Source organism: Eulemur rufifrons, chromosome 7 (genome assembly GCF_041146395.1).
Source record: "Eulemur rufifrons isolate Redbay chromosome 7, OSU_ERuf_1, whole genome shotgun sequence".
Lineage (NCBI taxonomy): Eukaryota > Metazoa > Chordata > Mammalia > Primates > Lemuridae > Eulemur > Eulemur rufifrons.
In genome coordinates, this window is record NC_090989.1 from 15,055,794 (window position 1) to 15,071,984 (window position 16,191).

Here is a 16,191-nt window from a genome sequence, read left to right on the forward strand (position 1 = left end):
TGATCCGAAGGAGAAATCTAGCAGGATAGTTTTGGGATTTTATTTTTTGTAAAGTTTTCATACTTTGAACTCAGGTGGGCAATATAACTTGATTTATTTAATTCCTTTAGACTTTAATGTCTTTGGATATTTTAAATCCAAAGGGATTTCATCTCTGAACTGCTTTTTCCCCTAAAAGTTGAACAACAGATTTCTGTTCAAATTTCGATATCATTATATTGCTAGCTTTTTATTATTGGACTATCTTTCACTGCATTTTCATATGGGAATCTATGTTGGGATTTCACTCAATGCAGAATTTCTGATACGCTGTATGGGGCAAGGAGGCAGGAGTGAACTGGAGATGGGAAATATAATAGGAAGGTATTTTTCAGTCTCTGGTACAGAATAGCCTTTGAATTTATTTACTTACTAGTATATTATCGGATCCATTTCAGAGCCTTCTGAGCCCAATATCTACCATCCACTAACAGCTCCAGAGAGTTACAGCTCCAGAGGTTGGTACCGGGAAGCAGCCTCACAACGGAGAGAGTAGATCTGCCCCCTGAAACTGCTGTCTCCTCCTCCAGGCTGTGAGCCACAGCCCTGGTTGTGTAACGAGCCAGTGTTTCAAGTGAACTTAGAGCTGGGGTCTCCAGGGAAAGGGTTTTCCTCTACACACTCTCCTGGCTTCTGTATCCCTTTACTCCCACTGGCCCTGGGGAGAAAGTCTTTGATCCTATGAGTAAACTTGAAGAGTAACTAAGCCTACTTGCCTCAGCCCACCCCAGTCTTAAATTTGCCCACCTGTATACATGTTCCTGCACCTCCAGGGGCTCTGCCCCTTTGTGGGTAGGCTGGGGTGACTGGGTAGATGGCTAAATCTACCTAATCCCTGAAATCACTTCTAGCAAATTCACCGGGCTAAACAGCTAGGAGGCAGTGGTTCCAACCTGGCCTCCATCAGCCATATGGACTTCACCCACCACCTTTTTATTTCTCAAATGGCTCAACATTCTGGCCAGGGAAAGGGTGCTATTAACCGTCTCAAAACCCTCAACACCTGCTACCTACACTTCTGTTGTTCTTAAAGCCCTTACAATCCGACCTCAGCCCTTAATAACTTGATCAATCTGTACAGGGCAATATTGGAGATGCTGGGACACCCTGGTGAAGGACACTTGAGTAGGGCCTGCCGTCATAGAGCTTCATCTAAACTGAGCCTCCTCTTCCTCCCTCCACTGTGACACAACCTCCTCTACTCCATTAACACACCACGCTCATTTGTGCCGGGTGGCCTCCTCTCCCCAGAGACAATTCTCCTCCCAATTCAACTTAAAATCTTTCAAACCTTGGTGAAATTCCACACTTAGCCACGACTCTGCCTCGCATACCTGAGCAATTTCTTACAAGTCATCTTGATGCCATCGTTGGTCTAGTCAGGGCTCCTCCATGTCTGCGTGACCAACATCTCAAGTGGGTAATTCTCTGCTGTGAGGGCTGCCCTGCGTACTGTAGGTTTGGCAGCAGCATCCCTGGCCTCTGCCCACTAGATGTCATATCCTGTATTCTGCACTCACTATTCATGTCTCTGGGAATTGTCAGATGTCAATAAGGTGGCAAAATCATCCCCAGTTGAGAGTCATTGTTACTAGACCAGAAAACCATGCCCTGCGTGGCCCATAGCACTGCTCAAAGCTCAAAGCTCAATGCCTGGTTAGAATGTAATATGGTGGAGTGGACTCAGCAGACAAGTTTTTAAAAATTAGTGACTGATAAATACCCTCTACATCTCTAAAGATTAAGTAAATCAAAAGCAAGGCTAAAATTTGTGCTTCCTAAAACACCTGAGTGCTGGGTTTTTTTTGTTTGTTTGTTTGTTTTGTTTTTAGGCATGATAATCAACTAAGGAAGCATTCTCTCCTATAAATCCAATCATACCAATTATTTATCAAAAGACAAACTAGTAAATCCACAAGAGGTGAGAAAATGAAAATGGAATGTACAACTCTATTCCATTAGAAGCAATTTTAAAGAATTTTATTTGTCAATTTATCACCAACATCTAACATTTATAGTTTTGCTACATTTGGGTAAGCACATTAGGAAGAAAATGTAAATTAAATACTACGAAAGTGTACTTTTAATGAAACATGGTTTTAATAGGATATGGATATATAAGTTTAGTGGTTTTATTGCATTGTTAGAAAATCATTATGAAAGATACAAAAAACCAATGTTATCATTTGTTTCTTTTATAATCAGTATGCCATCTTTTACCACTATGGCTTTAAATTTTCATTCTACCCAACAAGTTTCAAAGAATAGTTTATTACATGCCTTAATAAAACATTTAAAATATTTACAAATTCAAAATAGATGTTTCATAACTGATAAAAGTTCACCTGAGAATTCATTATAACATTGCCATTTCTTTTTTTTCCAAGTTGTTAATGTGGCTGAGTGTCCACATACAACCTGTATCGTCTACTGTATCAAATATATTTAATTCCTTATTTAAAATTGGTTAAGCAATTAGCTGTAGTAAATTGTTATACAACTTACAAATGCAGAACCAAGATTGTACCCACATTTGTTTTGAATATAACAATTTAACGAATGATTTGCTATTGTTACAGGATTCAAACAAAAAATTTTAAGGTAATGATATTTGACTGAATTAGACATAACAGCTTTTTAAAAATCATCAAGCACTGAGAAGACCAGTTCATAAAATAAGGAACAATGATCATGTAAATATGTGATATATAAAGTGAAAACATTTTCAAGACTCTGCATGAAGGAAAAGGCATACACTGTATACACATAATCCTGTCACTTGTCTTCGGCAGCCTCAAAAAAAATATATTGTCTTGAAACAAATTTTTTTATAAAAAACTTCTTTAGAAGTTAAGGTTAAAATAAGCATAAATGTGTAATGCTATGCAATATATAGAAAACTTCCCCACCTTATGGTCAAAAGACAAAGATAAAATCTTTTTTATCTGTCCATCTGTATTACAACTTGAAAATCATGTAGGTATGAGGTAGTGTAGTTACTTGTATTACATGCTGGCTAGTAAAATTAATGCTAAATTTTAAGAAATATTACACTTGGCCAATAATCAGATATCATTAAAATAACCCTTAATGCTAAACTGTTCCTAGGTGGAGAGAAATTTAAACCAAGTGCCTTAAAAATTATACTGAAGGTCTGAAGACAACTAGGTTTTATCATAAAATAAAAAGCAAATATTTACAGTAGCAATTAAAGCAAAAGATTATTTGACATTTGCACATACACAAACTGATATGACAAACAGTTGAGTGTACACTGAGGTAGGAAATCAAGGATTCCATTGGCTTATATAAGATTTTACACTTTGTAAACCAGAAACATTTTTATATTATTTTATATTGTGAAGTTGAAATTTAAAATTACAAATATCAAGGAAATAGCTACATGGGAGATATATGTATACACACACAATTCTTTTTTAGTATGGGATGCATTATCATAATATTATTATTCTCCCTGACAAATTTAGTGTACTTATGGAAGCCACTAGAAAATAAACAAGCCCAACTAGTTTTCTCTTACAACTAAGTCAATAACAAAGATAACATAACTAGCCACAGAAAATATACTAGCAATATCCTCCCCGCACATTGTGATCAAAAAGGGTAACATCTGACAAATGAGTCTGAGACATGAAGACTGGCCCCGACATACACTCACAGCCAAGGCCTGATTTCTTCAGACTCACTCACACACAGTGGGTGGTTGTCACCCACATTAGCTAGACAGGCCCTCACTAGGCTCAGGATGTCGTCTACAGAAGTATCTCCTTTGGGTGTCTGAAATTGGTGAAATGAAGTACTTTTTATTCCAAGCACTATAAACTACTTCTTTGTACCCTTTAAAACTGGGTTCTGCAAATGTTTCTGTTGATGTGAACATATGCATTTTTTTAATAGCTGAGAAAATCCATAGCTTTCATTTGACTGTCAAACCTACAACTCAAGAATGCTAAAAGCATTGCAAAATGTTACAGGATAGGAGCTCAAATTATACATCTATTTTACAACAGGATCAAATAAACACAAAGACTGATTTTTAAATGCCCAAGTCAAAATAATTGCTGTGCCGTACCATACAAGATTTGGGGAAGAGAGAAGGGATTAAACCTGGTTTCCAAATGCAAACCCACAACAGAATAAGGTTGAGTATCATCCTATTTTACAAACCCGCAGAGTTGTTGTAGGTACATTTTTTATCTATAATAATGCTTTTTACAAGTAAACCATGGACTTCAAAAACAGGATGAAAAATGAACTGCACTCCTGGGGAATGTAGGTAATTTTGTTTCTCCCTGACTTCTGGCTCTGTAGCATTGGTGACCTACGCTGGAAGAGTGAACAGCCTTGTGTGTCGGTAAGCTCTCTTGGATTCTGGGAGCCTAAGATAATGCTGCCAGCGCCCTGACTCATGCCACTACAAGAACATCAGGAAACAGAAAGTTCATGATCGGCCCAAAGGTAGCAGGCTGAAGAGAGAAAAAAAGAGGGAGAAGTGACTCTCATCTACTGTTCATGTAGCCAGAATTTCTAGAGTCCATACTGAGGAGGAGCAAAAGCCTCCACCTTAGCCCAACCACCGGCCCATTTACTAATCTTCCCAGTGTAGTGTAAGAGTCACAATGACGTCCAACCTACCTCTGGTTTTAGTAGGAGCCAAAGGGCAAAGCTCTAGGATTCAGGCAAGATGACCTATTTTTCACACTGAAGCTCTACACAAATATTCCCAGTAGCTGACACCCCATTTCTTTGTAGAATAGAACTCTATTAGCATTGCTTGGGAAGAAATTTTCTTATAAACCAGTGTATTGCAATAAAAAGCCAGATTATTAAACTTCTGCAGGCCACTTCTTTAGTAAGAACTATCTGCTGACATTTTGAGCTGTGAAATTGCTATTGGATGTGTTGCAGTTTTCATTTTCATATCTATCTTGAATATTGGGAAGTTATTACTAATAGTTATTATTCTCTAAGACATGAGTTTTAAAGGCTTGCTACATTTTCACATGTGGTTTTTCAGTATCCAGGAGGCAAAATCACCTCTGTGTCTCTTGTGGAAATCAGGGACAAATCAGGGTTGACTTAAGAGATATTCCCTTATGGCAAACTACTGGGCAAAAAACAATATTGTTAAACAACAGATGGCAATATTAGCTTTCAAGGCAATGCCAAATCTTCAGTAGAAAATTAGATGGTGTGAAGAAAGTGAATGCAAGTTTACTCATCAGTAGTACATTTATCAGTCATCTGCTGACAGAAATCTGAGATCCCGCCACCCTGACGACACTGCTGCACAAGCCCAGCTTGCTCAGCGGTGGCTGTGGGCGTCTGCTGGGACTCCAGCCTCTGCGCGCAGCTGGACTCACCGTCTCCTCTCGCGCTGGGCGGCAGCACAGCTGGAGGCCCGTTAGACAAACTAAAAATTGATGGTAAAGCAACTTTACCATCAGGAGTACTTTTTTCTTTTTCAGAAACTAAAAATGAAAGTGGGCAATCTGAGGCTGAGTACTTGGCGAGGATCTGTATCTGTTCTTGACTTAGAGCTGCTTCTTTACAGACTTGCTGGCAAAGTCCAGTTAGATTCTGCTTTGTCTCACCCAGAGTTGATAAAATGTGGTCTCTTTCCTTCAACAAGCTTTCCTTTTCATTTTGCTGTGGAGGGGGGGGGGAAGAGAACACAATGACTTGTGTTTATTAGCTCAATCAACACTTCTAAGATGATCAAACAATATAGTGTCTTCTCTTAAATAAGATCATATGGAATTTACCCTTTCAACTCAATATAAATATACATTAAATAGCAAAAGTCCATAATCTCCCATCCAAAACTCTTGGGGCAAATATCTTTTGGAATTCAGAATATTTTAGATTTTAGAAAGATAATATCGGTGCGCACATACTTCCGCTGAACAGGTCTGGGACAGCACCTTGCTATCAAGTATGTTTGCAGTTCTCTTAAAACATTAAAATAACAAAGAATGCACAAAGTAGGAGAAAGACTCTATGAAGCCTAATGGTAATTTGGGTCAGTTTTTTTGGTCAAAAGAGTTTGTGACAAACTTTCATGGTTTTCAGAGTGTTTTAGATTTGCAGACTGTACATAAACATGTGGGCTTGACATTTTGAATGGCATACAACACAAAAAAGTAAGTACAGTGAACACAGCTTAACTACTGAGACTCAAAACATTGCAAGATTCGACTAATGACTAACATCTGTTGAGCAGTTACTTTTGTGTTAAATGTTTTTAAATATCAGTCTCTGCTATGTAATCCACACAATGACTCTGTTGATTTAAGTAATATTAAACCCAGTTAATGGGTAGAACTGAGTTTAACATGCCCAGAGACAGAAAGTTAGTGGGTTTGTTACTAAAGTGTGAAGAATTTGGGAGGTAAGTTTGGGTTTGTTAATTATTATTTTTGTTATTATAATTTTTAAATGTCATCCTTACAAGAAAGTCTACCACAGAATTTTTTCAAAAGTTTTCCTGGTTCCTGCCCTCCTGTCCAGATCACTTACTGCTACTGACAGCAGGTCGTTTTCTCTCACCACCCCCCTCATTCTTTCTATTCTACTATTTTATTGCGTCTAATCCATTATGAGCTAGGAAACCAAATAATCAAGCTATTTACAAGGTAAGAGCCAATAAACACTGATAAAAAGTCAAAGGTTTCTCTTGTGAAATTTATGACAATTCTTAGCCAATCAGAGGTCTTGTTCTGCTTGCTTTCTGCTCCTTGGCAGGTTCTAGAGAGGTGAAGTTGCCAGTTAACACTGAGACAAGGTATTTCACAGTGCTAATCTACAAAAAATTTTGTCGTTTAGATTCTTTTCTGAAACAAAAATAGCTAAAAGGGTAAAAAAAAACCCAGAAAACTATGCTTTATACAAAAGTACTGTTAATGATTTTATATAAAAGTATTCCTACAAAATTATGTATGAATCCAATTACTGGCAGTTTTTTAATATTTTAAGGCCATCTAATATTTTGAGAGGATATGCTATGAATACAAAGTACTTAAATTTTTATACTGCAAAGTATTCTCCAATTTGTTCACATTTTTATACTTTTTAAAAAGAAAAACTAGATATATCAAGAAACAGAGAGTGTGTGTGTGTGTGTGTGTGTGTGTGCCCGTGTGCATGTGCAGGTAACCAAGACCAACGTTCAGGCAGTTGTACTCTTCTGATAAGAGGAGTCTGCAGGTGCCCAGAGGGCAAGAACAGTACCTACTACTTGGCCAGAGAAGGAACACATTTAATGCAATCAACACCCATTTCTTTTTATGGCCTCTCAGAGGTCAATCCAAATGAGGACGGAAACAAAGCTTCCAGAGGAAAGTGGGAAATAGCTTTCTTCAGTCACAGCACTATTCAGCCTTGGATTCCTCTATCAAACTAGGGATGAAATCTGTTCTAAAGAGCAATCTACAAATTTCAACGCTGGTTGGTTTTTTAAATTAAATGTGGTTAAACAAACTAATGAGTACTTGCTTCCTCCCAGAAACTAGAACCACTACTTAACCTATAGATACTATGAATATTACAACTATTTTACAACTTCTGCATCTTTATACAAATATCCATATGAGCTTTAAATATTCTCACCCCTTCCAGTCCACTAAATTAGGGATGACAACATTCTTTAAGTACATCCCATACAAGATGGCTTGCTTCTTCACAACAACTATTTAATAAAACCAATAGGTATATCCCTGGAACTCCATCATGATTATTTCTATAAATTAAATGGTCCCATCTGTTCCTCTGCACTTTAAGCTAACTCCTACACAGCTAAGTTTCTAGGCAATTAGCTGACGTTTCCATTTCACTCTAATTTTAAAACAAATTTACTACAACAGCAGTCAGCTTAATAACTGATAGTAAAACAAAAATAATTCAACTGTAATCACTTCATAACATCATTACTAAAGACACCTCCCAAACATATTCATTACCAGTGTCCGCTACCTAGTTCCACAATATATTTTAGTTTTCTTACAAAAGCAAATGTATGAGTCATAAGTTTGAAGTGCTGTGCCTTTAATCACAGATCTATAAAATATAGAATAAAAACTGTGTTCTGGTGCCATCCTACATTTTATGCAAACGAAGTAACTTTACATTTAAATCCATATTTTGAATAACTAGTGCACAATATTTATTTAAATATAAGAATTTTTTTTAAAAGATTCTAAATATAACTCACCCAATTAAAGATAAAGAGAAGAATTTGGCACAAAAAGAGCCAGATGACAGTGATGATTGATTTTAAGGTAAAGAGTATTTATTGCTAAAAAATTATTATTAACAGTTCCTAAGTAAAACCTATGGACAGACAGGTCAGAAAAACCTATAAATGGCACTTCAAAACATGAAAAAAGTGCTCAATTTCACTCATAAGAGAGATAAAAATAAAAGCTACCATGAAATATCAATTCTCACTATCACACTGGAAAAAAACCTCAAAAGCTGACAACAAATGTTTTGCTAAGGCTATGGACAGACACACACATACTGCTTGGTGGAAAGCCAAATGTTACAAACACTGTGGAGGGGAATTTATCAATATCTAACAAAATTGCACGTGTATTTAACCTTAATCCAACAATCCCACTTCTAGGAATCTATCCTAAAGCTACATCTCCTTAAACAGGAAAAACAACATATGATTATTCACTGCAGCATCCCAATTGTCCACCCCTAAGAGACAGGTCTGAATTGTACTATATGCAGCCACAATCGAGTAATATGGAGCTGTCAAAAGAACGGCAACCTCTCTGAACTGAGAAAAATATTTCTAGAAACCAATTCTTAAGTTAAAAGAGTAAACTACAGAACCATGTATATAAAATACTTCAATGTAGCAGAAACGGTTATAAGAATACAAATAAAATATAATGTTAACATGTTTCTAGAAAAGAAACGTGAAAAAATCCAGAAACTAATGAAAATAGTTATCTATAGGAAGTAGCTATGAATAGGGTATAGGGAGAGGGCGGATAAAAGTTTTGGAGTAAAAATTTTTTTAAGCATAGTTTTAACTTTTGAACCATATAAATGTTTTACATAAATTAAATTCAAATAAATAATTTAATTAAATTTGTTCCATTTAAACAAAAAATGTAACAAGTAAATCCTACTAATATAAATAAAAACAAATTAATTATATATCAAATTGGTAACATAGGCAAAGAATTACTTCAAATAACTTTAAACTTCCACACTCTGGGATATATTTAAGAACAAAAAAGGCAAATAAATATCAATTTTACTCAATCTGTTTATTGTTAATGGTAACACTGATTGTAATTTTGCAACTATTTTATACATAATGAGTCCTCACTTAATATCATCCATTCATAGGTTCTTCGAAACTACAATTTTAAGTGAAACAACAAATAACAAAACCAAGTTTTTTCTCATCCACTTTATAATGTAACGATGTTGAACAAGACAATGTTAGTTGAGAACCTGCTGTACATCATTTTGCTTAAAGCTGCAGTTTCTAAGAACCTATTGACGATGTTAAATGCAGACTTACTGTATTATCTTAGGATAAAGCAAATAAGAACTATACTAACATAACTGAAGTCAAGATTTTCCCTGCAAGTGATAAGAGATAAAACAAATATATAAAAGAAGCAAAGACAAAAGCTCTATGCTGCTAAATTTGAACTGGAAATATCTACACAGACTCATCATTTCTAATATACTTTCATTTACTGACACTTGATATATACACTGAATGAAATCATGATCGTACACACACACACACACACACACACACACACATCTTTCCTAGTTCTGTCCACTGAAAGGGCCCAGAAGGAGTAATACTTCAGCAACAGCAATGCTTTCCAAAGTCCAACATCTGCAAAAAGAAACCAGGGCGTTTTAGAGAAATGGGTGATTCCAAATCTTGGAATAAGAGAAGTAAAAGGTGAGTATACGACAGGTGTTAGATGGCACAGAAGCTATAATGAGGTCACACTGACAGGACAAGCAGTTGGCTTAAAGTTGGGCTCTCCCCGACCAAATTTGAAAAAATGTCAACATCAAAAAGACTAATGATTATTATTGATTCTAATAAACTGAATCCAAAAAAGTTAACCCATGAGTCCACAGCAACACCACAGGTCAGTAGGGGAAGGAAAAAAAACTTTTTTTTTTTTTTTTTTTTTTTTTTTGAAACAGTTTCGCTCTGTTGCCCTAGCTACAGTGTAGTGGCATCACCATAGCTCACTGTAACCTCAAACTCCTGGGCTCAAATGATCCTCCTGCCTCAGCCTCCCAAGTAACTGGGACTACAGGGGTGCTCCACTATGCCCAGGTAATTTTTCTGTTTTCAGTAGAGATGGGGTCTCGCTTTTGCTCAGGCTCCTCTTGAACTCCTGAGCTCAAGCCATCCTCCGGCCTCGGCTTCCCAGAGTGCTAGGATTACAGACATGAGCCACCAGCCACCACGCCTGGCCAAAAATCCTTTTTAAAGAGGAATGCCAAATAATAAATGTAATCCCCACTGCAAAGGACACTGGCATAAAAGCCAAAGGATGTGGGAGTACTGAGGAACACCACAGTCACAAAGTGCCTAAGTAGCACGTCACAAGTCACTAAGCAATTTACAAGGGTGAAAAATATAGCTTTGAAAATGAAGACATCTGGCTATTTCCACTGACCTACATGGGACCACGGTGACACTGTGTGCCTCCCCAGGTGACACAATACTCATGAATGTTTCATCTCAACTACTCAAACATTTCCAGTTTACATGCAATAAAGGAATGGAGGAATGAGTTAAAGCCATGGGAAAATAATCAATATTAAAAGTACAACATTTTCTGAAAAATCTGGCTTGGACTCTTTGAAAAGTTATTGTCATTAAAAAAAATCAGAGGACTTATTCTAGATTAAAAGACTGAAAAGGCTTAACCAAATATATTATGTGATGATTGAAAAAAATCTATGAAAGATATTTTGAGAAAAGTCAGGACAATTTGAATAAGAACCAGATATAATATTTATAATGTACTGATTTTTTCAGGTGTGATAAAGATATTGGAATTATAGAAAAATGTCTATTTTTAGAATATGCATGTTTAAGCATTTACAGATGAAGTGTCATAATATGGTGGCTTTAAAATGATTTAGAAAATAAAAGCAGAGCAAGAGAACTAGAGAACAAAAAAATAGCAAAATATCAGGACAGGAAGGGACAGTGAGAGATCAAGATCAACCTAGTGGGGTCAGAAAAATACCAAGACTAACTGATGGGGGCACAGGGACCCAGGCACAGAAAGACAGATAAATCGAGGAAGAGACCCGGCCAGAGAGAAAGAGGGCAGAAAGAAAGACACCAAGACAGAGAAATAAAACAAATTTGGCAAAATTTCAATAATCGTTGAATCTAAACAGAGAGTATATTGTTGTTTATTGTACCATTCATTCAACTCTTCTGAAAGCTTGTAATTTTTAGAATGGAGCAGGGGGTGGTGAGACAAAGTGCAACACACTTAAGTCTGGCTCCCTAGGAGACTGTAAGTAAGGACCATGTCTTACTCATTTTTGATCTCCTGGTACCGAACACATTTAACATGTAGTGACCAGCAGACACTTCTAGGAAGAATAGAGAATCCCTTTCTTTAAAATACAACTAGTATTTATTGAGGCCTGACTATGTGCTGGGCAGTGCAAAAACTTTGATCCCTGATCTCATCTGATCCTTGCATCAGCCCTGAAGTAAGTATTCTTCTCATCCCCATATTAGCAATGAGGGAATGTGGGTACTGGAGGTTAAGCAATTTCCCCAGGCCACAGAGCTACTCAGTGGCCAGGCAGGCTTTCCAGCCATTTGTCTCCAAAGCCTCCACCTGACCTCTGTGCTCTACTGCAGTGAATTCTCAGAATTTAATGTACATTACATCTACCTTGGAAGCTTGTATAAAATGCATGCTCTGGGGCCCCTCCCACAGGTCTGGGATGGGACTAAGGAATGTCCATCTTTAAGGGGCACCCCCAGATAACTGATGCCCATGGTACCCAAACCACATTTCAGGAAATGTTGCCCAAGGGCAACACACAATGACAGAGGACAGGTTCCAGAAGGACCATCAGAATTTCTTTTGGTGGAACGGTCAGTAAAATGTGACTGACTGTGGACAAAATACATTTATTTTAAATAAAATATAATCTTGACCACAAAACACAAACCACTAAGGACAGGTGAGATCCTTTTACTTCTGCCGCATCACAATGGACAAGGGTAATGAAACAAATTGGTATCTGAACACTCAACCCAAGGCTCAAGAGCTTTGTGAATGTTCTGATCACTTGTAAGTTGATATCACAACAACATTTGATACTCTCTAAGGTTAAAACATTTTAGTATTAATAATTTATTTATTTTTCTTCAAAAGGCAAGGTTCCCTTCATTTCAGGGTTACATTTGAGGCCAAAATGGTTATCAGAGACACGTATATTTTCTAACTTAGGAATTAATCTTCCAGAAAAGAATAAACTTAGACCCTATATAGAATGCTATATAGCTAAGAGCTTTATAAGCCAAACACATTAACAGAAGTTGAAAGATTCTTCAACTTTGTTCAAAGACCTTGTATTTATTAGTTTAAAAAGTCACGTTTTATTGGCTTGTCCATTATGCATATTTAATCCTTATAGTAAAAGCAGTTCTGAATTAATGCCTAACCTCTAATATACTATAAAATTCAAAATAAATACTAAAGTCAATACTAACAATTTATCCACCAAATAAATACACACTTTTTCTTCAAAGGTTCTATTAGACTCTGACAGAACTTCTTGATGAGAAATTTAATGTATTTGTTGAATGCAAACTAACATCTCCCTGTGACTTTCCCAGCACACTGAGACTAATAACAGTGTCCTTTATACATGACTGTAATACTGAGTCATTCTGCAAATATTTTAGAATGATTACTCTAGTGTAATCAAAACTTTTTTTCATGTGCTGATCCATCCACAGTCTATGATGATACTACTCTCAGGATTAGTTGCAAAAAGTTTTAAGATTTCTCTCTAGGAAAACAAGCAGCCAATAGCCAAAGACCAAAGTGTACTAAAATATGGGGCCTTCTGTCTGATATTACCAGACCTGGACAATAAATACTGTAAGTTTATTCATATGTTAAACCCAATCAGTCATTCACTATATGCAAATGGCTGTTAATTATGAAACAAGCAATTTCCCTTAAATAGGTTTGCTAAAAGACTATAAAGACTGGGAACACTGCCCATCTACTGGCCATGTTTCCAAAAAGTAATATCTCAATGATATTTACATATCTATATTATATATAGATATATATTCACATGCCTCTGTATGCTCAACTCTCCATGCTACTAAATACAAAACTGTGACTGTGACCCCTCTTGGTATACTTTTACAAAGGATAACATCCATAACATCACCCAATAACCAGGGTCCAAGCACACTTCTTAACATAATAAATATCTTAAGCATCAAATTCTGTTACTTCTAGGAGAAGGATCAGCTTTCTTATTCTTATTAGCTAATAAGTAGCACATTTTCTGCTTTTTTTTTTTTTTTGTCTGAGAAAGACATCTGTGGCAGAACAGAAAGCTGCAATGTGCCCCTCACATTCTGTAACTGGAGTTTGCCTATATAGACCACTGTAACTGAGAGCAGTGTGAAGGATCGAGTCAGGAGGCCAAGGAAGCTGAAACACACAGCAAGTCACTCTGATACAAAAACTTCAAAATGACTTCTTTGGGGTTATTTCGGAAGAGGTCAGAGAGTGAACGGAGTTCAGACTGGCCCCTATCTGTGTGCAGGAGACCCCTGTCAGGCTGTCTGCTCTGCCCGCCCGGAAAGGATTCCTCTTAGCTCTTCTGCTATTTTGTCCCTGCACTCTAGGCACAGAAGAGGACACCTGAGTCTAATTAGGCTATTAAGATGCTAGGAATTTAGAACCGACTAAAATCGTGGTCTCTGTCTGGATGAGTCCCTGCAGGAGAGTGAAACTACTCATGAGTTGTGCAGCAGCCACTCTTCCCAGACACCCTTGGCAGCACACAGCCATTCTGTGGTGGAGGGCAAAGCGGGTGCAGGGATGAGCTGAGAGGGAAGACTCCCCGAGTCCCTAGCAGTCTTCCACTTTCTTGTTCCATGTTATTTATGAAGCCTGGCTCCATTCTCTAGCTTCTAAATGAGACACACCTACCTCCTTACAACAAATTCATTCATTCTGTCTCTTGAAGCCAGAGAGTCCAAATTAATACAGTAAGTAAACAGGATACTAACCACTCTGATTTTTGGTTTCATTAAAAACTGCTGAGAAACTAATATTACTTTGTATTGAAAATTAACCAGTAGTTATTCCATTGACCATATGAAAGGAACCTAACTACAATATAAGAGTAAAATCCAAACCCAGAATTTACAGTTTAGGTGGAAACATTAGGAAGGAAGCCAATTAAGAACGAGAAAACTGGAAACTGATAATAATAAACATACAATATTTATTGAGTAATTATTATGGTGTTAGGCACTGTTCTAAGTTCTTTAGATGTATTAACTCACTTAATCCTCAAAATGAGCACCTACTTCATAAAGTAGGAACTAATATTATCCCATTTTTTTCAGATGAGAAATCTGAGTCACAGAGAAATTAAATAGCCTGCCCAAAGTTACTAAGTGCCTGATTTAGAAGCCCAGAATTTTACAGTCTCTCCCACTTCTCTCTTATAATGCAAACGCAGAGGACTCAGAGAGCCCAAAGAAAGTGAGCAAGGCCTTTCGTCCTAGATATCTAAAATTTAGTAAAAATACCAATAATCCAGCAATCCAATGTCCGACTTCAATCAAAAAATATAAATAAACCGTTTGAACCAGGCAATAGTGTAGTTCTAAAGGGCAACAGCTACTCTCAAACCTATTTGTTTAGTATCTATTTATAAAGTAAATTAGTAACGAAAGCCTTGCTTCATTTTTATTTTTGTTTAAAACCCTTTTAGGAGAGTAACAGAACTGGATAAACTCTGACAGCTATAAACGACAACTTGTTGAGAGGAAAGACCGAACTATCAGAAGCAGAACTAAGAACTTGAGTAGTACAATTTTCTGCAGACTTCAAATAGCTTCACATAACCCCACAGTAGAAAAAGCATCTCTGTGTTACCGTACAGAACAATAACTAAAGCTCAAAATGCCATACTCTATCTAAAGGCAGGTAAGTGTTTAATTCAAAGCTGGATAATAAGAAAGAACACCAGTGCTTAAAGGCATGGCTGATACTCTAAAAGCACTGAGTAAATACTATGGAATTCATAACTTTTCCTTTTTAGTCCTAACAACTTTAATTATTCAGCAATATCATACAGATTTTTTTTTATAACTCTCATGTCTCCATTTGTAAAACATCTGGTTTCTCCTTTATCCTTTTATGGTTACATTTCATCTTTTTACATAAAGTATTCGCACATTATATAAATAATAAATTGTTATATTTCAACTTTTCTTGAAGGCATAAAAAGGCACAAGTTTTTCTAAATTGTTGCTGTTTAATTGCCATTCATAGCAAGAATGCTCACACTTGAAAATTTGCTACAATCACAACTTTAAACTTTCACCAATAATTAACAAAGACATAAAACTGAATATTCAAGGAATGCTGTTACTCCTTCGAGGCTGCTGCCCTGCTGTCTTTACCATATTTTGCCCTCAGTGGGCCTGCACGGTCACACCTGTCCTTCTCCATGCAACGTTCCCTTCCACCAACCACCAGGGGAAAAGAGAAACAGGGGAGTAAACTAATCCATTTTTCAGTTAATTTGTGTTTTGATGCTGGAATAGAAAATAAGATTCAATAAGGAGGCATGATTCTCCCTTAGGATCTCATGAGACATTAAAATTTTCAGCTTATATTACCATATCTTACCAGAACTTTTTTCCCTTAGGAAAGATCCTGGCTGATGTGTTTGTTCTGGTATCAGTCAAAATAAGTTACTCAAGTCTTCAGTTGATTTAAACTAACATCTGGAATATTAGCATTTATAGACACCAAATACATCACAGAGAAGTTAAAATGATTTATAATTTCTTTAACCTTTACTCAACCACTAAGGATTAGG

General features: G+C 36.6%; 1 protein-coding gene across 3 annotated transcripts in view; it reads right to left on the reverse strand.

Moving 5' to 3' along the window:
- Positions 1–2,082: 2,082 nt before the first annotated feature.
- BACH1 (BTB domain and CNC homolog 1) overlaps positions 2,083–16,191 on the reverse strand; it is a 44,452-nt gene continuing 30,343 nt past the window's right edge. For all 3 annotated transcript variants that reach the window (XM_069475003.1, XM_069475004.1, XM_069475005.1), the window contains exon 5: positions 2,083–5,709. In XM_069475003.1, coding sequence (XP_069331104.1) covers positions 5,275–5,709 — 435 coding nt within the window. In that variant the 3' untranslated portion in view covers positions 2,083–5,274. The remainder of the gene's footprint in view (positions 5,710–16,191) is intronic.